We start from the raw sequence: 23,763 nt of genomic DNA on the forward strand, positions 1-23,763 counted from the left end.
CAAGTTCAACAAACACAAAAGCCAGCTGTTATTGGACAGCAAACTAAATATATCAAAATACTCCAAGCTCGACTTTTTTCTTTCCATACAACCGCTCTCATTTAGGAGAGTGCACTTAAAAGGAGATTTGCTTTTAAACAAGTGCGTTACTGAACCCAGAAGAGAACGAGCAGTGTAGCCAAGCAGAATAGATGTGTTCTACAACAGAACTGCCATGCAAAACTGATTCACTGAAGACACGAGAGGGGAGGAGGAGGGGTTGGTGCTGGATTACCCAATTCAGGTGGACAGGAAATCAGCTCTGCCCTGTGAGAAATCCTCCTCACTCTGGTGAAACGCAATGTGCTGTCGTTGGAGTCAAATTTGCATAGCAAATATGGGAGAAGCAGGAAGGAACAGCAGGATGCATGGAAGAAGTATGTGAGCCGTTACAGGCTCTTTGACAGATCAGGATAATGACTTTATATGCCCACAGAGGTAGGAAATAATGCACTTTCTCCCATGATATTTACTTGAGTATTTTATCTTCTGCTCGTTACTTTTTAAGAAAAAATCTATTGTTGTATAGCAGTGTAATGAATCTGAAGTTCTGGGAGCATTTGTGCCAAAGCGCCTTTAAGAGGCGTGGCCTAGTGAGTGAAAGATCTCAGCTGAAATTTGCCGTGTGACGTGCTCAGATCGGTGTGAGCAATCTTCTCAATGCTCCTTGCAAATGTTCACCATTTTGTATTTGACTGTTTGTCCTTTTTAATAAACAAGTGGAGGTGCACTTGCACGGAAGTTAAGATCCTGCCATATAATAGTTAGACAACTCTTTTGTAAAAAATGTGCTATTAACTTAAGTTTCTTAATAATAAAAAAAAAAAAACGATCTCACATTTACTGACAGCCGCCCACATTTGTGTTTCCAATTTTTTATATATACAAAAAGAAACGTGGCCTCACCCTGCTGAACTGACACCACATGGAGGCAGGCAGCAGCTGCTGCTGCTTCCTATGGAGGCGTACATGCTAGGATGGAGCTTTTAAATCCTTATCAGAGCCCAGGTTTTGCCAATTTTGCGAGGAGAAAAAACATGAGTGGTACTTTCTCCAACCTCTATCTTGGCAGCTAGTCTGTTCCCCACAGAACACCCCTCCCCTCAATAATAAATAGGCTACCAGCAGCATCTGAGGCAGCCCGCATGCAGCACCTTCACCTCACTTTTAGGCCAAATGAAGACAAGCCATGAACATGTGCATCATGAACACAATGGGAGCCCTTGGCTCTCGTTCACGCTGGTGGCTGAAGCCTTGATGCAAACCATCACCCAGCTCTACCATGCCACTGCATGTCTCCACTCTCCAGGCATGCAATTAATACGCGACCTCAACCTGCTTATTTTAGGGCGCACGCTCTTCCCCAACATTGATTTAAAAAAAACCAAAAACAAAACACCTGCCTTAGAATTGGATCACGTCTGCCTTTTTTTTTTTTTTAACACGAGTTCCCAAGCATGGGTATTAATGTATGAAGGGGGGAAAAAAGTGTAAATAATTGGTCGAATTGAAATAGCCCGCAGCAATAACAAATCCATACAAAGCTGACATTGAAAAGACATGCAAACCAAAAACCCGGGTGCGTTTTTGCTGCGTTCAAGAAGCTTCATTTTGCGGCTTGAGTGTGGGAGGTGCGCGATGTCGTTACCTGTGCCTCAGCCGGCGATCCCACACACAAGCGAAGGCTTGCTTTTTTTTTGTATTCCGGACGGTCAAAGAGCGGTGGAGAGGAGGTGGGGGGGAAAAGAAAATCCCGTATCAAGGTGAGATAAAAGCAGCTGCAGGAAAAGAAGCGTTATTAATCTTCAATGCGCGGAGAAAAGCGAGAGCAAGGGAAGCCCCGTGCCGCTCCGTGCAGACAAAGATTCTTCCTCGCCACCGCAGCATCCTCCTCCTCCTCATCCTCAGCATTGGGGGCCGCCTCTCCCCTGACACTTGATGCTAACAGTTGGCGAGGTAGCTCGGCCGGGTTGAGGGCGCGGTCAGCCGTCGTGGACCAATGGAGCTGATCCCACCACATCAACAAGCAGTGGCGTTGCCATGGTGGATTTGGATGGAGCGTTCAAGCACTGGCTGTGCAGAGTGCGCGTTTGTCCTCCATTCTAACACAAGTTGGGGTCGTCTGATAAGAAAAAGAAATGATTGAAGGGAGCTCCAAACCCATAACCTGAAAACGAGGTACTGCTGAAGTATCAGTTTTGGATTACACTATATGCTACATTAAGTCCACGTCTTGCCAGAAATAACGAAAAACCACCACTCAACACCTCCACTAAAAAAAAATGAACAACCTATATGATTAACTCAATTTAAATTTACATTCTAAATAAAATGGCGTTACTATGGAAAAACATAAGTACATGAACACACTTTAAAGAATTCTGTAACCTCCACCAACAACCCATGAGAACGCCAATTCCTCCTCTTGACAGCAATTACTTTGCAACCGGAGTTTGGCGCCATCTTGTGGCAGGTTAGTGTGCCATCAACAGACAACAAAAACTGCCAATAGGTGAGTTTTCACAGAAAATATTTACACCTAATTTAGAGACTTCAATAAATTTAACATGCATATTTTGGGCTAAGATGGGAGGAAGAGTTAGTATCTGGAGAATGCAAACTCCAAATGCTGAAAGTAAATCAATGTCATTTAAGAAGTGATTTGGCCAGGGAAAAAGCTGACGATATCTGCTACAAGAATAGAAAAAAATTCAATTTCTTCTAAAATGAAAAGAAGAAAGCAGCTCCATTCAGCAAGAAATATTGAGTAGATCGGGACACAAACACAGCAGGCTGGATTGAGCTTGTGGGGTTTTGTTTCACACTTGTGATTTAGCTTTCAATCAACATGCATGATTGTGGAATGTGGGAGGAAGCCAAAGTACCTGGAGAAAACCCACGCAACCCCGGGGAGAAGATGCAACCGCCAGACGCTGAGATTCAAACCCTGGATCGAAAATGTGAGTCAGGCGTGCTAACAAGTAACCCACTGCCCTAAGGGGATATTCATTTAACAATATTTATTATTGCGGTTGTAGTGGTTTAAAAGTGCCCTGCAGCATACTGAGAGCTCTTTTTCAGATTGTTTATATCGCTTGCGCAGAATGATCCAATACGATTCCAACTCCAACCACAATAACAAACATGTTGTTAAATGCATACCTCTCGGAAAGTGACAAAAAAGAAATGCCTTGAGCTTTCATTTACGTCGGTTTATTTGTTTACTTTTTTATGCAGTATCCTGAATTCAGGTCCCATTTTTTATTTGGGTATTTTTGAGAATAAACTAATATAATAATAATAATAATAATAATAAAGAGTACAGGTAAAATGTTGGAGGCCAACAATGGCTCTCATTGAGGGCTGTTTTTTTATTTTTATAAAAGCAGGACTTTGAATACTACGGAAGAGGATTAGGGCCAGTGAAGAAAAAAACTTTATTCTCAGAATTCTGAGAATAAAGTCAGAATTCTGAGAATAAAGTCAGAATCCTGTCACCCCTCGTTTTTTTTTCTTCACTGGCCCTAATCCTCTTCCGTAGAATCCTGGTCTAGCATTGAGTCATAACAAATGAGATGTCTTGTGAGTTTATATGAAGAAGCCACAAGGTTGCCCATATTAATGTGTACTTGGAAGGAAGCCACTTGAAAAGTAATAATGAAGTCTGCGACTGGAAATGCTCTATTAAATCCTATCCATCCCCATCAGGGATAAGTAATATACATCTTCTGACTTGAGAAGCTGCATGCAGTCATACCGCATCAGATTTAGATAGAATGTCCAATGAAAAGTCTGAATAGGACACGATAAGATGAAGGATTGGAAATGACGCAAGCCAGGAACACAATAATAATAAATAAATAAATAACTCCCAACGTTAGCGTCCCACAGATTAAGATATTTTTGTGAGAGAATATTTTCCCTTTTAAGTGACAGCGCAAGGCCCTAAAGCACGCCGAGGTGTGCTTTTAAGGACCCGAGCCATCCCTGCGAGAGATAAAGTCAAAGCTATCTCACATTTGAGGATGACGTATGAATTATGGATGTGCTCAAATGTATCTTTTTTTCTTGAAAAACAATTCAGCCTGAGTGCATAAATGGGGAGAACATTTTTGCTGTCAGATCGGAAAATGCAGATTAAAAGGAATATATTTTGTGATACTTAATAATATAAAGGCCTTTTATTGTGCAATTAAATGCTTTTGGAAGACTAATTAGACTTTGTGGAGTTCTCTTTATTTCCTTTCAGACATTCTAAGAAATTATGGAAAATGATCCCAACCTCTCAAGCTTCAAAACGAATTATAACTACAAAGAACAATTTTTTTTATGTGCTAGATTAGAATCATCACAAACGCATGGTAGGTTGAAAAGTTCAAAAGCATTAAGCGCGCAGATGCCATCCCATGTTTACGAGGATATATTTCACTGGTACTTAGGGCTTAGCAAGTGTTACTCTTTTTACCGTGCTCCAAAAAAAAATGCACACCATCACTCTAATATGGTTGCTGAGTAATAATATTTGTATCAGTCTGATGGATTCCCAATTGATGAATATAAAAAAAAAAGGTTAACATGAGTTTCCTTTTACGGCAACATACCAAAGGTCATCGTCAAAGTCATAATGAACACGAGCATTGTTTCAATCAAAGCTCCACCTTGACGAACACCGCATCCTTTCACAACATCAGATATATTTGAAATGAAACCGGCCAGGCAGAACTATCGTACCCTCAGCTAAAAAAAAATAAAACAGATAATGCAAGACTGTGTTTTACTTCTGCGCACATAATTATGATTGTGCTCAGTCAATCAGCAGTTTGCGTCCCTTTGGGATGCCATCTTCCGAGAAACTCGCCTTCCCTCTCTGCCTCTTAGCATTGTGCTGCTAAAGAAAAGAAACAAAAAGCTGCGGCTGCATGAGCATTTGTTGATTTTTGGAATTTCATTTCGTAGTACTGGGAGTCGCGACAAGCCAGAGAGGCCCAATGGATTTTAGTCCCTTATGCAATTAATACAGTTGGCTTCGTAGAAAAGCGGAAATTACTGCAGTGGGCATGTTTTAAAAATCAAACCATGAAGCTCTTCACAACTTTTTTTTTTTTCCTTCAAATTTAGCATATTACTCTTGTGCCTTACTGTTGTTTAGGGAAAATATTATACAAGATACAAGAGTTAATGTTCATCTTTAAACAAACGAGTGCAAACACACTGGAGGTCCACCAAAGCCAAGGTAGTCGAGCACTCCGTGTTCCTTTACATCCAAACAAAAATCTGGCCAGCGTGTAGTTCAAACAGCAGAAACGAGCCTTGTTACTTCTTGTCCACTGGCGGTTACTTCCAAGCTTTTGCTCTTCCAAACAAACATCCTGTCGCCAAAAACACACAGAATTTGAACATAATGAGCAGAAGCACAGAAGGGAACAGTAAAAAATAAAGAATTGCCGACAGAGTGACTGCGGACAAATTGTTTGGTGGTGGTGGATTCAGAATTGTGATTCCAAACTGTCCAGACTGTGACCTGATTTGATGAGGAACTTGTGAAAAGTGAAGCTCAAAGTGGGTTCATTTACCTGGCGTGTCGGTGCATATGTCAACTTCTCGTCCTTGTGTCCTTGCTGCAGGATTTACCAGCAGGTGACAGTATTTCTTTCGTGCTGATCAGAGCACTCGATGCAATTAAGTCATTCTTTGTCACAAAGTTTGGCTAGGGAAAAAAAAAGGAATGTGATGGTTAGTATTCTTTGCTCACAGCAGCGAGACTGTAATTCAATGACATGACATTGTAAGAATATTCATTTAAAAAGGAAATAAATTGTATTTAAATCATTTGATCACTTTTGAAGGTAAAATTACAAGAGAAAGTGAATAATTAAGTTTAGAATTATTGCTTCTGAAACATTTTGTGCTAATTTGAACTGCTCATAATTTTCAATTTTTGAACCCAGAAAAAAAAAACTGTGCCTCACCTGCTGGAATATCCAAGAACAATTTGTAACAAGACGGCAACAAGAAGCCGGATTCTTCTCGTGAAGTAACCGTTTGCGACGTAGGCCGAGCACGCCCCTGCAGATGTCATTGTGCCAGACAGCTTTCAAATACATTTATGATACGTGGGTGCAGAAAGCTTTTCACGGAATCTGCTCCAGAAAGCAGGGTTTGGTTGAACCCATTGGATTTCACCTCCTACATTAGCACTACCTCTCAATAAATTTCAGGGCTGTAATTAAAGAGACTGTCAAGATGGGAAATTTGGGTAGTTTTCTTTTTTGTGGAGTAAGGTCAGTAATGCATTCATTTCGCAATTAATTTGTCAAAACACAAAAAAAGCAACAATTCAAATATGTTTCATTAAAAGGTCAAGTATCCCTTGTGAGCAATACTACATTGATCATTTCCACACAAAACATTTAATTACCAAAGCCGATATGGTAATTTGCTTTTTTTTTTTTTTATCCGAGCAAAACATGGTGGCTATCGTAACGCACTGGAGAGTATCAGCGTCCCGGTTGAGCTAATAACTGTGATTAACGTTCCGTTAATCACAACCTTTATGAAACAACTGAGGCCGATGGTTTCGTAATGGACAAAGTCAAAATGTCACGGACGTACTGACATATTATTGTTGCCATCCTTATTCCGTGGCTTCCTTTAACCAATTTATAGAGCAGAAAAGGTTGTGCTTTATAAATACCCACTCTGCGTCCATCAGGCCGGAAACAAGTGTGTGGTCTACAACTGCTTGATGCATTATTTGACAGAACAGCCAGTAGACATGTAGGAACATAATTTGCTCATCATAATGGACAAATCAGGGACACGCCAGCTTCAATCTCTGTCATCTGTTATGTGATGGTTCCTCCGTTGCAGGGGTCATTGGCTATGCAGGGGCGTTAATGGAACAGCGTGAAGGGGACTATTAAACCACATGAAATATCTTGACAGACGTTGCCATTAGGAAACATTTGTGATTTAATTCACACAGTCGTTCAATTGTGCTGCTGCGCTCGGGAACCGCATCTCTCTTTGTCACTCTGACGTCTTGTCCAGTGTGCAAATGCTTGGAAAGACGTGTTAATTTTACCCCCTGTATTTTTTCTGTCAACTTGTAATGAACGCCGCGCTGAAATCCATTCCGTGTTGACACTAAAAACAACCCAAACCAATTTCAAAGAGGCCTTGGTCGCTCTGTGACAACGGCGCGGAAAAATACACGGCTGTTGTTTGCTAGCTCGAGCTGACATTAACGAGATATGCCTTTCAAATATCATGGCCTTTGGGACTGGGTCAGAGTTACTATTTATAGAAGGTCAAGACTTTACGATAGTTTGGCTTGCGAGTGCGATAACTCAAAATAGAGTGGCTCGGCTGCAGATGATTGGGAGTCTGATGTGACTGCGGGCTGTTGAATAAATGCGATCTAAACACAAAGGCTGAATCACTGCTACTGTTGAGACGCTAGCAAGACAACGTGGAACGTTTATCTGCAATGCAGATGGCTCCCATACCATCTAGAAATGTGTACATATAGCATCACCTATCCATGTGATAATTGGCGGGCATTTGCGGTGTTGGGCTTCAGCAAAAAAATAAAAGATACGTTGGTTGGGATTTAATGTACCATCTGCGAAGTTGGCCATTGCTGCCAATGATGAGAGGGAAAACGAGTTAGCCACTATAGCTGCCAGACATACTCATCATCAGCATGTTTCTCCGCTGGAACAACTTTTGCAAAATGTACCCAAGGTAACAATGCGGCTTATGACAAGCAGAAATGTAAAAAAAATGAAATTCAGGTTTCATTATTACCGATGTCGCAACCATTTGAAGGTGAGCGCTACTGAATTTTTATTTTACTTGCAAAAAGATTTTTTTGACCATTATTTCTAGCTTCCTTGTTACGCAACTCTGGCTGATCCAAATTTCTGCCTTTTTAATTGCATGCCTTGCAGATTTTACAGCCGCTTATTTCACACCTTGTGCAATATTTATGTTTATGCACTGGCATATGTAAGAATTTGTGTCAGAGATTTTTTTTTCTTTTCAACGTGTAGCAGTCTTTTTATATCCTTAATGTTCTCGGTTATGTGAAAAAGCACAATCGTGATGACTGAGGATAAAACCTAATGTCATCATCATCCTTGAGAACCACTGTTAATGGGGCCTACCATTTTAAAGTTACACAGAACATTCTCCACCCTTTACCAAAACGGCAAACTAGCCCCGCCCTCTTTGTAATATTTATAGTAGCGCCTTTAAAAAGCTGATCCCAAGACCGCACTGTGCTGCCTCTCTATCTGTGTGTCTGGGCCTGGTGGCGCTTGCTTAACATAAACAATTCTCCCAGAGGTCTCAGCTAGCAAATCCTGAGCCGCCATGTCCAAACCCTTGTCCGACCATGACAGGAAGAAGCAGATCTCTGTGCGAGGCCTGGCCGGCCCCGATAATGTCTCCGAGCTGAAGCTGAATTTCAACAGGCACCTCCACTTCACGCTGGCCAAAGACAGAAATGTGGCAACGAGAAGGGATTACTACTTTGCTCTTGCCCACACCGTGCGGGACCACTTGATCGGCAGGTGGATCAGAACCCAGCAGCACTACTATGAGAAAGATCCCAAAGTAAGTTCAAGTCATAACAGGAGCAGATACTCAACATCCAAAGTCACGTGACCTAACCGAATGCACCCGATTGGTAGTGGCTAAAATATAATTTTTCTTGGTCAAGCTTAAATCCGCCTGCTGTTAAATACGGGCCAGGTTTCATTGCATTGAAGCAAAAGCTTCTCATTCCTCAGCTGTACTCGAGCAGCCTGAGTCCAATCTAATGCCAGGGCATGACATTTAAACTTCACAAGGGCTTCTTAGCAGTCTGCTGCTAAGCTTCCATTCTTCCACTGCGCTGAAACATTAAACCTCTCCGTGACCTTCTGCTCCGCCTCACCATAAAGCATACAGCCTCTGCTTGTCGCACATGAGCACATGCCTCCAAGGGCGGCGGGATTCATATCTACGCCTCCGTGCAGGTGCGTGCCATGCACCTTTAGAAGAAGCGAACCCACACTTACAATAGTCAGCTGTCACAAATAGGAGCTTGGCAGCCGAGTGAAACCAATAGCAATTATATTTACATGAAAGGGAAATTGCCGTTTGCTATTTAATAAATCACTCTGAAAAATAAAGGGGATTTTTTTTTTTCTCCCTTTTTTTGACATCCAAAAGAGTCATTGTTCTGTCACTTAAGTGCCTTTTGTGTTCACCCAAGCAGGGTGACATTTACTTGAAGAGTGGAATACATTTTTAGAACAGGTTTAATCCAGCGCCGGTGGGATGCAACCTCACACTGAACCGCCCGACCCTCCCGACTGTATCGACCTTGTTCGCTGCAGCAGACTGAAAGGTCAAAGGTGAATTCCTTGAAAAGAAACCTTGAACAGAGCTGTGAGCTCGTGTACTGCAAAGCGACTGTGCCAGATTTATTGATGATATTTATAAGTATCAGTTACGAAGGTAACTAGGACAGCGAGACGAATCGACAAAATCAAAGTCGGTTAAGATGCGTGACAAATCCGATCAAATGACTGAACTCTGGTTGTCACGAGGCTTTGTCGTGAGTATTTATCATTATCATTTATTTATTTTCCTCAACTAGCACTTGTATCACTCCAGAGTTGAACTCCACAAGGAAAGAATATCACTCTCAGGCTGACCTTTACAACGACCTCCACGGGAGCTATTTTTGCCGAAGCAAAATGTTGCCCTTATGTAATACAGAATGCAATTTGTCTCTTCGTTCCTTCCCTTTGAGCCTCTGCTTTTGCTCTTCAGTGCACATCCACCTTCTCAATTTCAGAAGAGGTGAAAAAAACAAAACTACCTAAATGGCAAAGGCTAAAACACTAAACAGGCCCAGGTGGAAGATTACTGATACATGCAATGTGATCGCAAGGAATATTTCGGGGGGGGGATACTGTACATCAAATATCAGAGAAGAATGTATTTTTAGTTTCAGTCATATACAGTATTCGCACTTATTTGGGAATCCCCCCCCCCCCCCCCCCTAACTTATTCACACGAACCTTAATGTGTGTGCACGGAAATAAAATCACATCTTTAACTGTAAATGAAATGTAAAAGATTTTTGTAGGTATTCACCTGCGATACAGTGGCTAAAATGTACTTTATTATTCTGGTTTTTAATGACCACTTAGGCCCACTACACTACTGTTCAATTAACTTAAATCATGACGGTGGTACTTGGAGAGTTTTTTAATTGGTACTTGGTGTAAAAAGTTCCATAACCGGCGACATATATATATATATATACTATTTTGTTTTTCAACATAGCGTGTTTACTACATTTCGCTGGAGTTCTACATGGGCCGCACCCTCCAGAACACCATGGTGAACCTCGCACTGGAAAACGCCTGCGATGAAGCCACATACCAGGTGAAAGGAAGAAGTTTAATCTTTTTTAAGCCAGCTTTGAAAATTGAAATCAATTTATTAATATCAGCCTATGTGTGCGCTCTGGACTTTTTAGTTGGGTCTGGAAATGGAGGAACTGGAGGAAATGGAAGAAGACGCCGGTTTGGGAAATGGTGGACTTGGTCGACTAGCCGGTGTGTGTTTTTAAATTACCGTTACAAGTTTGAATGTTTCAAATTTTGATTGTAGTACCGTATTTTCTGGACTATAAGGCGCACCGGACTATAAGGCGCACCTTCAATGAATGGCCCATTTTAAAACTTTGTCCTTATATAAGGTGCACCATTAATCATGTCAGATTTTTAATCCAAATCAAATCATTCTCCATTTTATCTTTTTTATTTCAACTTCAGGCGCAACAAATTACTTTATAATCACAAAATAATGATCCATAGCCGTTTTGATTCATGATTCATAGTCTTCAGCGGGCCACTTATGATTGATTTCATGACACAATGCTTCGGGCCAGTTTAAATTTAGGAATTTGGTCCATATATAAGGCGCACCGGACTATAAGGCGTACTGTTAGCTTTTGAGAAAAGTTTAGGTTTTTAGGTGCGCCTTATAGTCCGGAAAATACGGTACGTGAATTTGGAAGAGTGATCATTTTTTTTGGGCTTCCAGCTTGTTTCCTGGACTCTATGGCGTCCCTCGGCCTGGCTGCCTATGGTTACGGTATCCGCTATGAATTCGGCATCTTCAATCAGAAAATAGTGAACGGCTGGCAGGTGAGTAACACCGGCAATCTCCCTCTTTTCTTTGCAAAAACATGTACGGTATATTCCTAGGTCTTATTTCAGGACAGATGTGGGCTTAGGCAACCGAATGGCATAAAGTGAATAATCGCCATAATTATGTGTTATCATTATCTCGTCTTGATTGTCCTTGTCATTTTCTGGGTCTGACTCAGCTCGGAACGTACTCACCTAATGAGTGTTTTTCGCTGGCAATGTCATTACCAAGGTTGAAGAGGCCGATGATTGGCTGCGCTATGGCAACGCCTGGGAGAAAGCGCGTCCAGAGTATATGCGCCCCGTGCACTTCTACGGCAAGACCGAGCATCACCCCGATGGAGTCAAATGGGTTGACACACAGGTAGAAAGAAAAAAATACTATATATATATACAGAGAGTGAGAGCTATCAGGAGTCAAATCTAAGAATCTAAATGGCCTCTCTCTTCCTGTAATGTGTTGGCAGGTAGTTTTGGCTCTGCCATATGACACCCCGGTCCCTGGCTACAGAAACAACGTAGTCAACACCATGAGGCTGTGGTCTGCAAAGGCGCCATGTGAATTTAACCTTAAAGACTGTAAGCGTCTTATGGACACTTTAGAGTCTTGCAACATAAAAAGGGTTTTGTAAATTTATTTTTGTGCGTGCTTTTTTTTTTTATAGTCAATGTCGGTGGCTACATTCAAGCTGTGTTGGACCGTAACCTGGCTGAGAACATCTCTCGCGTGCTGTATCCCAATGACAACGTAAGAAAGGACGATTTGGATGTGTGAAATTATACAGCTGTCATGCGACATTACTCCTATTCAGGTACATCGTGTAATCTTAAAATATAGATTTGCATAATCTGGGACCCGAGGACCTCAGGGTCTTTGTCTTCAGCTACCTTTTAAATCTGACATAAGAGCTGACCACCATATGCCTACCTCCCTACGGGCTCCAGATGGAGGATTTGCTTGAGAACCCTAAAGCTTTAGCTATACCCAAGTCATGGTAATTTATGTGTGAGAAAGTGGTTGACCTAATATTTAGGTGCCATTTGAATATAATTTTAGCCAGTCTGTATGGTGTCTATTTTTATCTCCAAGAATGTCATGATGAAGCTCAATTGAGATAAATTCAGCTTTTATCTCATTTTTTATTAAATGTGGACACGATCCTAATTTTTTTTTGTCAAATGCGAAGCTGTGCACTTTTGGATCGTCATTTATTTATAAATGTCATGTTTAAGTTCACTCAAAAATATTATTGCCAACCGGTTTCACGCAAGGGTATTGTTAGTCCAACGCTAAAATATTAGTTTGACATTTACTCAAGATTTGGTGTGTTGAAACAAAAGTCAGCATAAGAAAAGTAACTAAAATCTGTTAACCTTTCAGTCGTCATGCAGAGTTCACAATTGAATAATTACATAAATATATATCTGCAATTTATGTGATCCCGAAATTTGTAAACGGAACACAGTGAAGGCAACGGTATACTAAGGGGAATTGAGATTTTTCTAGTTGTCTGTGTGAAACAATAACGATGTTCAATGGACAAATACATACCCAAGTGTGTGTTTTCTCAGTTTTTTGAGGGCAAGGAGCTGCGTCTGAAGCAGGAATACTTTGTGGTGTCTGCCACCCTGCAAGACATCATTCGCCGTTTCAAGGTCTCCAAGTTTGGCTCCAGGGAGATTGCTCGCACAGATTTCAGCAAACTGCCTGACAAGGTAAAAAAAATAAAAAAATAAACTAGTTTCTGTCAAATTGAAACAACCCACTCCAGAGTAAAAATGGCCTCTGTCAGTGTGCTTAATGCATTGTAGCAGGCTGATTAACGTATTAGAAGAGTGGCTTGAGTGTTTTCTAAAACTGACTCATGACGTTTTTTTTTTTTTTCTTTCAGGTTGCCATCCAGCTGAATGACACTCACCCAGCTATGGCTATTCCTGAGCTGATGAGGGTTCTGGTTGATGAAGAGAAACTTACATGGGATAAGGTTAAGCAGAGTTCTTCAATATGCATACCAGAGGAATCAACTCATATAGAATGATCTTCTCCACCTAAAAATAATTTCCTTCTGGATAGGCCTGGGACGTGTGTGTGCGTACGTGTGCCTACACCAATCACACAGTCCTCCCAGAAGCTCTGGAGCGATGGCCAGTGGACCTGTTTTCCCATCTGTTGCCCCGCCACTTGGAAATTATCTTTGAGATCAATCGTCGCCACCTGGAGGTTAGTACTGTGTATTGCTACATGTCTCTTTATTACCCCTGCTGAGGAATAACACATTTCAGCTGATTGGCCTGTTCATCGGTTAAGTAAGGGGCAGGCTTTTATTAATATTCATTATTTTTAATAAAACAGTCGTACACCTGATTGGAAATGATTCCAATTGAATAATAGGAATTACAGTTGTACATTGTAATTCTGTTGAACTAAATAATAGAAGGGGATTTATTTGATTCACAAGTAAATTATGCAGGCCTGGGGATCTACTGTACGCTTTTAGAATGCAAACTTAAGAATCATTTTCTGTCTGTTTCACATGGCTTGATTCCCCAGTTCAGCCCTTTAGGGGACTAACGACGGGTCCTGGGTTTTTCTACACTCCGGTGAATGAAGTGAATGCGACTGATTCTTTTGCCACCCCGAAGCTAACAAACTAAACACTGCATCCAATTCCCATCAGCCGCAAATATTCCAAAGATCATGGCTTTAAGACAGCATTTTTCAGACACACAATTTCAGGAGGAAATAACGAGGTTTGAGACCTGCCTCCGTCTCCGGCGCACATCGGTCCTCTCTGTCAGTGGTGTTTCACTGCTGAGCCGCTGACAGTCGCTTGGGGACTTATGTGCCAAACCGTGAATTAAAGGTGAAAAGTAAAATGACATTTGCTTTCATTCATCTGTGCGACTTTGACAGCAATTCTAAGTAAAGTTAGGGGATGGCAGGAGATGCTTACTAACAAGAGCAAAATAAATGAGTTATTCTATTGATTGATGTCCAATGTCTTTTTGTCAGAACGTTGCTGCAAAGTTCCCCGGCGATCATGAGCGTCTGGCCCGTATGTCCCTGGTTGAAGAAGGTGGACAGAAGAGGATCAACATGGCCCATTTGTGCATCGTCGGCTCACACGCGGTCAACGGCGTGGCCCAGATCCACTCGGACATCCTCAAAGCCACTGTGTACGTACACGACGGCGGTCGCGGCGGTTTGCGCACCTTCGACCGTGAGCCGTTTTATTGTTTGCGTGTCCTGATTTATGTCCGCCCCGCAGCTTCAAGGACTTCTACGAAATGGAGCCACATAAGTTCCAGAACAAGACGAACGGCATCACCCCTCGCCGCTGGCTGGTGATGTGCAACCCTGGCCTGGCTGAGGTCATCGCCGAGGTTAGCGGTGGATTAAACACGCCGATATCCCTCTCAGTGAGTAAAAAGACGCAGGAGGTTAACGCTCGCTTTCTATTCGTGTCTAATTAAGAGAATCGGCGAGGAATTCATCCGTGACCTCGACCAGCTGCAGCGCCTGCGCAAGCTTGTGAACGACGAAGCTTTCATCCGCGATGTTGCCAAAGTGAAGCAGGTGAAGTCAAGTTCATCTTTTTGATCGCTGTTTGGTCCTCTGGGCTTAATCTGCAACTATTTTTAGACTTTTGTTACAGAATTGTTTTGCTCAATATAAAGCAAATGCAACAACTATCACAACAGCTACAACTATCAAAGAATCAATCTTGTTATTTTTCAGGAAAATAAACTCAAGTTTGCCGTGCATTTGGAGGATCACTATAAGGTTAAGATCAATCCGAGCTCCATGTTTGACGTCCAAGTCAAGAGAATCCACGAATACAAGAGGCAGCTGCTCAACTGTCTGCACATCATCACCTATTATAACCGTAAGCATCCATTTTAATTTACGTCACAAATAATAAACTAACAGGGAAAAGTCAGTGTTGAAGTTTCTTCATATCCCTGCCAGGAATCAAGAAAGAGCCCAACAAGCAGTGGACACCAAGAACCGTTATGATTGGCGGAAAGGTATGCGCCTTAAAACTGACCAAATTAACTATTGTGGAAAATGTTGGCGTTACGCAAAATGGAGTGCACGATTCGCTTCCAAAGCTGTCAAAAAATCAACAAGCATCCCGGAATGAAAAAGATCATGTTCGACTTTGAGGCCCCATTGTCAGCTGGATTTGTTTGCAGCTGTTAAAAACGTCTCGCGTGACATGTCATTTTTTTTCCAGGCCGCTCCTGGCTACCACACTGCCAAGATGATTATTCGTATGATCACAGCTATCGGCGAAGTGGTCAACAATGACCCTGTGGTGGGAGACCGCCTCAAAGTTATCTTTTTGGAGAACTACAGAGTCACACTTGCTGAGAAAGGTATTTCACACCCCCTTTGCCTTCATCTGCTTTTGTTTTGTTGTTCTTTTGGCCACCAGCAGATGGTGAAAAATCCTGGTCACAGTCAGTATCAAAAATATGGCTGGCGGGCCAGAACTGGTCCGCTAGGAGCCTCAATCTGGCCCGTCATTTAAATCGACAATTTTACTGTTAAATCCCACTTGCCACTTGAACTACAATGCTCAAGAGTCATCGGCCGCTTACCTCTGTCATCTTTCAGCCATCCCAGCTGCTGACCTCTCCGAGCAGATCTCCACGGCAGGCACAGAGGCCTCCGGCACCGGCAACATGAAGTTCATGCTGAACGGCGCTCTGACCATCGGAACCATGGATGGAGCCAACGTGGAGATGGCTGAGGAAGCTGGCGATGGCAATCTCTTTATCTTTGGCATGAGAGTGGATGACGTTGATGAAATGGACAGGAAAGGGTAAGGCGTCGACTCTCATCTTGCCAAATCCTACAGTCAGAAATGAACAGTTGGTGATCTGCCTGTAGATACAATGCTCAAGAGTACTACAATCGCCTGCCTGAGCTGAAACAAGCCATCGACCAGATCGCTGGAGGCTTCTTCAGCCCAAAGCAGCCCGACTTGTTCAAAGAAATTGTCAACATGCTGATGCATCACGACAGGTAAAGGCTTTCGCTAAAAGCCATCAAAATAACAGCAAGTATATTTTACATGTTAGTAGAATTACCACAGAGACTAATCATGTATATCTGCTGATTTTTCATCATCCCGTTAATTGTGTTATTTCCTGCACAGATTTAAGGTCTTCGCTGATTATGAAGACTACATTAAATGCCAGGAGAAAGTCAATGCGCTTTATAAGGTATGCGTAAGGAATTACGCCTTGATTGTAATCACGTAATTGTATTCAATTCAAATCATCCCTAATGCGTATCATCATTTTACTCATCACTGATCATTTAATCAATCCAGAACCCCAAGGAATGGACCAAGAAGGTGATCCACAACATTGCTGGATGTGGAAAGTTCTCCAGTGACCGTACCATCGCCCAATACGCCCGTGAGATCTGGGGAATGGAGCCCACACTGGAGAAACTCCCCGACCCTGATAACCTACACTAAACTGTCCACGTGGCGGCATTGTCAACATGATGATAAACATGAACTTGTCTTAACTTCCATGACAGAGGCAGTGTCAGGCAGTTGGAGTCCATCCAAAAAAACTTCAGCCGCAGTTTCAAATTAAATTCTACTTGCATCAATTCATAGTGCCACAAACAAAAGCCATAGCTACATTTTTCAGCTCATTTGCATATATACACAAAACCACAGCTTGCAGCAACATTCAAGGGCTGTGGAGATTGCAATTTAGCTGCTGTGAACTTGATCAAGGAGCTTTGTGAACTGACGGGTGATTTTTTTTTTATGCAAAAATCCCAACGGCACTCACAAGCAAACTCATTCTGAATAAAATGTCAAAAATGCCATTACAGCCTGGGTGACTACTTTTATTTTTTTCTCCATTTACTGTTGTTTTTGGATGCAGCAATGTTTTGTACTAGCTCAAAAGGACACTGATAACCTTATTAGGGATAATATTTACCATCAGACGGGGTTATAAGGCTGTCAACCTGGTTTTCACGGTAACAAAGTAACAGGAATTTCAAATGCAGAATTACAATGAGGAAATCCACAAGATGGGCTATGTGCCTTTGTTTACATGATAATCAACCTTGCAGACAGCTGCTATCTTAGGAACAGTGCATTCAGGTGACGCAATCTGAAAAAAAGCAGATCTATTCTAGGTGCTGATAAATGCATACGTGTTTGTTTGTTTACCAAATGCCCTACATTAGGCAGATATGATCAGTCTGTAGTGTTTGTTTTGGGGGGCAAGGGGGGGGGGGGGGCTGTAGTGGTTGTTTTTTAGTAGGACACTCTATAAGGATTTTTATTCAGGTATTTTTTTTTCATTGTTATTAAATAATTATATTTAAAGGGCTATTTCAAACTATTTACTCGACGTATGCTCTCACTAAAAAGTTTCGATTGATAAAGATGGTTTGAAGTTTGAAACAAAAACTTTTTTTATGATCTGGTCTGGCTCAGTGTAGTATGTTGTGGGATTTTCGCAATTTATATGTGAATGTAGTCACACCCGTGAACTTTACACCGTAAGAATGATTCACAAGGAGCAGGAGATCCTCTTGAAAACAAAATGTCAATAAATCTGAATTGAATTGATTCTTTAGATTGGCCTTATCTGCTCGCAAGAGTAGGATGGACTTGAAGTGTCTTTCAAGTGGATCTTTTAGAATAGAGAAGAAACACGGCAACAAAAATACCCTCAACTTGACTGATATAAAATGAGATAAACTATGTTTTATTGTCCAGACGTTTGGAGTCAAAAGGGCATTCACGGCTGAAAAAAAAGTCATTTTGAGTGAAAGGTCACAGCTCAAAAAAGTATGCATATTATTCTTTTCAGCCACATGCAACAGGCAGTTCTTAGAATGTTTTGACTCACTTTGGACAGACCGTACAGAAAAAAAAAATGCTTGCCAGCAAAACCACTGAGCATGTGCGTTAACTGCACGTGTTTATTTTATTTTTTAAACTTTAGCAGCACGTAAGACAACTATGTGAACAGCCAGCCTGTAACTCATTGGTTATATAAACTGAATAGGAAAATATGCTCAAATTATTCATTTGAATTCAACGTGCTTCTATTTTGCAGAAAACAGCATATTAATGATTGTTTTTTTTAAATCATCTTAAAGGACACTTCTCATGTTTACATACAGTAGTACAAATTATGATCTTGTTTACATAGTTCAGACTTGTGGACGGTCAACGCTTCATTAAAAATTGCTTGTATTATTTTGGGTTTTGGTTACAGAAGTCATGCGAGCTTACTTGTGTATTTGTAGCCATGAACAGAGAGAAAAGTGCAAAGCAATGAGAAAATCAGTAATGTGCTCCTGTCAGTCACGTTTCACCACCGCAATAAAAAGGAAGACACGCATGTCTTCTTTAGGAGGCGTATCTGATTTTACAAGTTGAAAGTCCAAAGGTATGTATGAATGCTGAAAGTGACAGAAAATGAATGTGCACAGTTGGAAGGCAATATTAAAATGGCTAGTCACTTTCTTTGGATTCAAATACTGCCCAAAATGACTTAAACAACAACTCAGTGACTCTCACAGCTGAATCAACTTTTTTTTTGTTTTGCTTTGGTGCACCTGCAGCTTCATTCAGTCTGACACCTCATGCTGATTATTAAACAAGTGCATGCAATCCTCAAAACTATTCAGCAGGATAAAAAGGCAAAAGTTTGGAGTTGTTGCTTCAACAATAGCAAGATGACACTTAGTATAATTTGCAAAGGCACTAGATGTACTGTACACATACTCTTTGTTTGATGATCAGTACTTTTTTTCCCCCCAATTGGCCTCTTTCTTAATATTATGGCTTATTTTGGTGACAGTAATTTGGCTCTGCACATTTTGGGGAATGCTTCTTTTGTTCCACTGGTGGGAGTTAACAATACAAGCGAGGCACTTCAAGACTGACACATGAAATAACTACTGAGGAGAGGGGAGTGGAAAATGAGCGGAACATAGGTATCTGCCCCCTTTTGCTCCCTTGCCCGATCAGACTTTGATCCTATTCAGCAAAAAGCCTGCATTCAAGCTCTGCGTTTAGCGAGCGGGTTTGCCAATACCTCGTGTGGCCCGGCTCAATAGCACTTCCAATAATCCAAAGTGCAGACACAGGACTGGTATTTGAGAGCAGATTAATTGCATTAACATGAGAGCACAACTTGATCTACTGCCTTTTCATTTTTTGCTCTTTTTTCAACTATTTGATTTGAGTTGATGTGCTGACAACTATCATTCTGCAGGTAAGTCTTTCCCATATATAGTGGAAACTCAAAAGTTGATTATTTTCATGTACCACAAAAACATGGTATTTAAACAAGGGTGTGTACACTTTTTATATCCACTGCAAAGTAGTACAATGTTGCATTTTTAATCATTTGAATTATTGATTCTTTGGCAGTAAAAAAAATAATACAAAATACAAAAGGCAACTGGTTATTTTGTTTTTGTTGCAAGACAAAAACATTTTTTGTGCTTCATTGATCTAACTACTTTGTGGTTCTAAAATGATGAATGCAACAGAATGAGCTTCCATTGTTTTACAGGTGCTGAAGAAAATACTGATCATGACCAGAACATACTGAGAAATGTTTTTGGAACTTGACAACTAGGCCTGGTGGTGCTGTTAACCATCCGGTGGAAATTACAAAAAAAAAAAAAAAACACACACACACACAAATCTTGGAAATGCCATTTGGTGACCTCCTGGAGCAGGTGGGCAGCACGGGCCGCTTCCAGATCCTGCATGTAACCCTGCTGAGTATTCCAGTGCTCCTAATGGCCAGTCACAACCTGCTGCAGAATTTCGTGGCGGCCGTGCCTCCCCACTACTGCAGTGCACATGCGAACATCTCTCAGCGACAGCTCAGCCCGCAAGAAATCTTAACAGTCACTGTGCCTTTGGACCAAACGGGCAAGCGTCAGAGCTGCCGGCGCTATGTTGCGCCACAGTGGCACCTCCTGGACACGAATGCAACTTTGAAATACCAGGAAGAATTGGACGATATTAGCCTCCAGGAATGCACTGATGGTTGGTCTTACAATATGACTGGCATGACCTCCTCAATCATAGCGGAGGTAAGGCTTGCTTTCTTTCCCTGGTTGCATTTCTTGTCTGGATGTTTCAAATTGGTTCAATTGTGTGTTCAGTGGGATTTGGTGTGCGATCTGCGCTCTTTGAAGCAAATGGGCCAAACCGTCTACATGGGAGGTGTTCTTGTGGGATCCATTGTCTTGGGAAGTCTTGCTGACAAGTAAAAATCCCTTTCAGCTGCCAATTTGTTTGATGAGTAAAACTCCAAAACGTGGAGCTTGTTTAAGGTGAGCTACAGTGACGCTGCTGTATGCGCTCAGGTTCGGACGACGCATCCTATTGATCATTTCCCACCTGCTGATGGCAGTGGCCGGGACGGGTGCTGCTTTCTCCACATCCTTCCCCATCTTCTGCCTGTGCCGCTTCGGTTGCGGAATGGCTCTGTCCGGCATAGGCCTCAACACCTTCTCGCTCAGTAAGCAATTCAGTTTGACTAAGGAGGAAAATAAGAGCCAAATGAGCATGCTGCATGTTAAACAGATGAAATTTTTTTTTTTTGAAAAAAAGTCGTGGAGTGGATCCCGACCCGTGTTCGGACCGGAGTGGGCACCATCACAGGTTACTGTTACACGGTGGGACAGTTACTCCAGGCGGCTATCGCTTACTTCATTCGGGACTGGAGGTGGTTGACCTTGGCGGTGTCTTCACCGTTTTACATCTTCTTCATCTACTCATGGTGAGATGTTCAAAGTTGAGTTGATGAACACCCTGCAAAGATTAAGAATAGCATCAGGCACAAAAAAATAAAAAATCTATGAGCGTGTCAATCAAAACAGAAGAGGTATTTTTGAGAAGGCAGAATTGTTAACATGGCTCCTCTGTTTGCTTAAAATCATCGTTGGACTGTAAACAATGCAGGTGGTTTCATGAATCTTCAAGATGGTTGGTCCTGAGCCAAAACTACGACAAAGCCATCAAGAACCTTAAAAGCGTCGCTAAAATTAACGGACGTCATAAGGAGGGCGACAAAATTGACATTAACGTAGGTGACAATTATTAATGCTCCCAACATAACCGTTTTGAAATTGAAATCGAGCGAGGATAACTTTGTCTTTTTGCGTAAAGATGGTGCAAGAGTCTATGAAGAAAGAGATGTCATGCTCCCAAGGCTCCTACACTGTCATAGATCTGTTCCGTACTCCCACCATGCGCTCGATGACAATCTGCCTCGGTGCTGTCTGGTAAGCAAACAATTCATTCATTCTAAGCACTTTCTGATGCATTCAAATGATATTCGTTCTTCTGCAGGCTATCAACAAGCTTTGCCTACTATGGGCTAGCCATGGACCTCCAGAAGTTTGGGGTGGACTTCTACTTAATCCAAGTCATCTTTGGGGCTGTGGACATCCCCGCTAAAGTGGTCATAAGTCTGACTATGAGTTTTATCGGACGCCGTCCATCCCAAAGTGGCGCCCTTATCATTGCTGGAATTACAGTATTGATCAACCTCATGGTACCTCAAGGTATGACAAAACACTTTGGCAAGTTGCATGGAAATAAAACTTTACCATTAAGGAGGATCCTTAGATTCAAACCTCATGATACCTTCCAACTAAAATGATTCTCTTTCAGGTTTGACTGATGATTTAAGTGTGCCCTCTGCTGGCTGCTGAGGAGAATGCTAAATTATGACCTCACAAGCAGCTGATGCCTTTTATTGCACTCATCCACAGAGCATCAGATGCTGCGCACCTCTCTGGCGGTTATGGGGAAAGGCTGTCTCGCTGCCTCCTTCAATTGCTGTTACCTTTACTCTGGAGAGCTCTTCCCCACCATTATTCGGTGAGTCAAAAGCTAGTTTGCTGAAAAAATAATGATATTTACGTTGTTGAACATGTACGCAGGAACATAAGCTCATTAAGGCAATCAGAACCTCGGCTGAGCTCTTTTCTCCTTGACTATTTGAGCGGCATAATCAGACTGACAAGCCACTCTAAATGATTACGTAATGCCTCAAAAGACATTATGTCCTATCCTGAAAGTAAAAGAGCTGCGAATTGACTTTGCAAGTTCTTCTGCGGGTACTCACAAACACACAAAAAACACTTGCCAGGTTCATTGAAGCCTTGCAATTAACCAAAGGCGTTAAGAGGAGCGTCAAATGTTCTTTTTGTCTTTAGCGCATGTGCTGCAAACTGACGACAGTAAAAAAAAATAGGCCTTCTTAGAAAAAGGATGAATGGAAATGATTTGCAATCTCCAGCGACAGACATTGCACTCGTTATGTGTGTGTCCATAACTAAAGGTTAGAGGTCAAGTGATGTTAAAGATTAACCACAGTCTGTGACCTAGATCATGATAAATATAGGTCATGTAGACCCACCGAAGTTAATCAAATTCAGTGCCAGATGTGTTTGCACGATAATTATATTTAAAAAAATTTGTCAAAATTATACTATCCATCCAAGCACTTTCTATAGATGTTAACTTTGCACCTCAGTCAGAATGGAATGGGTATGGTTTCGATGACGGCTCGCGTGGGAGCCATGGTGGCCCCCATGGTGCTCCTGAGCAGTGACTACATACCTTGGCTGCCGGGTTTGATCTACGGAGGAGCTCCCATCATCAGTGGAGTGGCTGCCATGTTCCTCCCGGAAACGCTCGGGTCGCCACTTCCTGACACGATACAAGATGTGGAAGACAGGTAAACTGTCAAGTCCTGTTAATCAAAATAAATTAGAGATCCAGAATGAATTAAAAAAAAAAAAAAAAACATTTGTCTGATTTCAACACAGGGGCTCTGGGAGAGTGTCCAAAACGCAACCAAAGCAAGCAGCCGCTATGCAAGACACTGAGGCCAATCTCCTGAAGCAGGTCGTCTGAATGCATCAAAAACTGATAGGAAATTCAGTGTGTACTGCTGTTTTTTGTTGTGATTTTACTTTATTCTCCTCATCGCCTGTATGACTGCTGAGATTTATGCTAGATATAGACAGGTCAATCGTGGGGGGAGAAAAAAAAAATCACATGGTTGTGCTGTAGCATTATGGAATTCAGTGGTGCTGGGGACTCAGTGCTTTGTATTAAAAGAAAAAAATCACATTAAGGAAGTTCTTTATATAATAAAATTGCATTTATGTTTGTAGTTTGCTTTCATTTGAAATACAGTACATACTCTGCAGTGAACATACTAACTCATTGTGTTAGATTTACTTTGGTCACTTTCAAACTACCACTACAGCATGTCAGGTGTCCAATAATACAAGCAAATTATGGCAACAAATATGTAAAAATGAATATAACATTTAAAGCTTAAAGTTAATTCAAGTTCTTGTTCCACCATGAATGAATTGCAAAAAGTTTTAGGATGAACCGAAACCATAAAAATATAAAGCATTGTCAATTTTACCTGCACGGTCCTCTTGAATTTTGGCGTTCAGCTC

General features: G+C 41.7%; 4 protein-coding genes across 14 annotated transcripts in view; 3 read left to right on the forward strand and 1 right to left on the reverse strand.

Annotated features, from left to right (window-relative positions):
- The window catches only part of LOC119133288 (neurexin-2-like), a 93,768-nt gene extending 91,927 nt beyond the window's left edge, over positions 1-1,841 (reverse strand). For all 11 annotated transcript variants that reach the window (XM_037268940.1, XM_037268937.1, XM_037268939.1 and 8 more), the window contains exon 1: positions 1,688-1,841. The gene's annotated coding sequence lies outside the window, so the exon portion shown is untranslated. The remainder of the gene's footprint in view (positions 1-1,687) is intronic.
- The window catches only part of gng8 (guanine nucleotide binding protein (G protein), gamma 8), a 757,718-nt gene that overhangs the window by 572,726 nt on the left and 161,229 nt on the right, over positions 1-23,763 (forward strand). The gene's annotated exons all lie outside the window — the stretch shown is intronic.
- On the forward strand, positions 8,302-17,117 carry pygma (phosphorylase, glycogen, muscle A). The gene is made up of 20 exons (XM_037268969.1): positions 8,302-8,658; positions 10,384-10,485; positions 10,580-10,658; positions 11,149-11,252; positions 11,488-11,619; positions 11,723-11,834; positions 11,921-12,003; positions 12,828-12,971; positions 13,148-13,240; positions 13,330-13,476; positions 14,269-14,432; positions 14,525-14,639; positions 14,731-14,832; positions 14,995-15,142; positions 15,226-15,284; positions 15,494-15,635; positions 15,877-16,084; positions 16,153-16,287; positions 16,421-16,487; positions 16,598-17,117. The coding sequence occupies exons 1-20, from the start codon at positions 8,416-8,418 to the stop codon at positions 16,745-16,747; spliced, it is 2,529 nt and encodes an 842-aa protein (XP_037124864.1). The 5' UTR covers positions 8,302-8,415; the 3' UTR covers positions 16,748-17,117.
- slc22a6l (solute carrier family 22 member 6, like) lies at positions 19,273-23,465 on the forward strand. The gene is made up of 11 exons (XM_037269011.1): positions 19,273-19,529; positions 19,833-20,364; positions 20,437-20,540; positions 20,641-20,795; positions 20,888-21,056; positions 21,239-21,362; positions 21,446-21,561; positions 21,629-21,843; positions 22,054-22,162; positions 22,821-23,024; positions 23,116-23,465. The coding sequence occupies exons 2-11, from the start codon at positions 19,975-19,977 to the stop codon at positions 23,201-23,203; spliced, it is 1,674 nt and encodes a 557-aa protein (XP_037124906.1). The 5' UTR covers positions 19,273-19,529; positions 19,833-19,974; the 3' UTR covers positions 23,204-23,465.

The sequence above is a fragment of the Syngnathus acus genome, chromosome 14, assembly GCF_901709675.1.
Source record: "Syngnathus acus chromosome 14, fSynAcu1.2, whole genome shotgun sequence".
Lineage (NCBI taxonomy): Eukaryota > Metazoa > Chordata > Actinopteri > Syngnathiformes > Syngnathidae > Syngnathus > Syngnathus acus.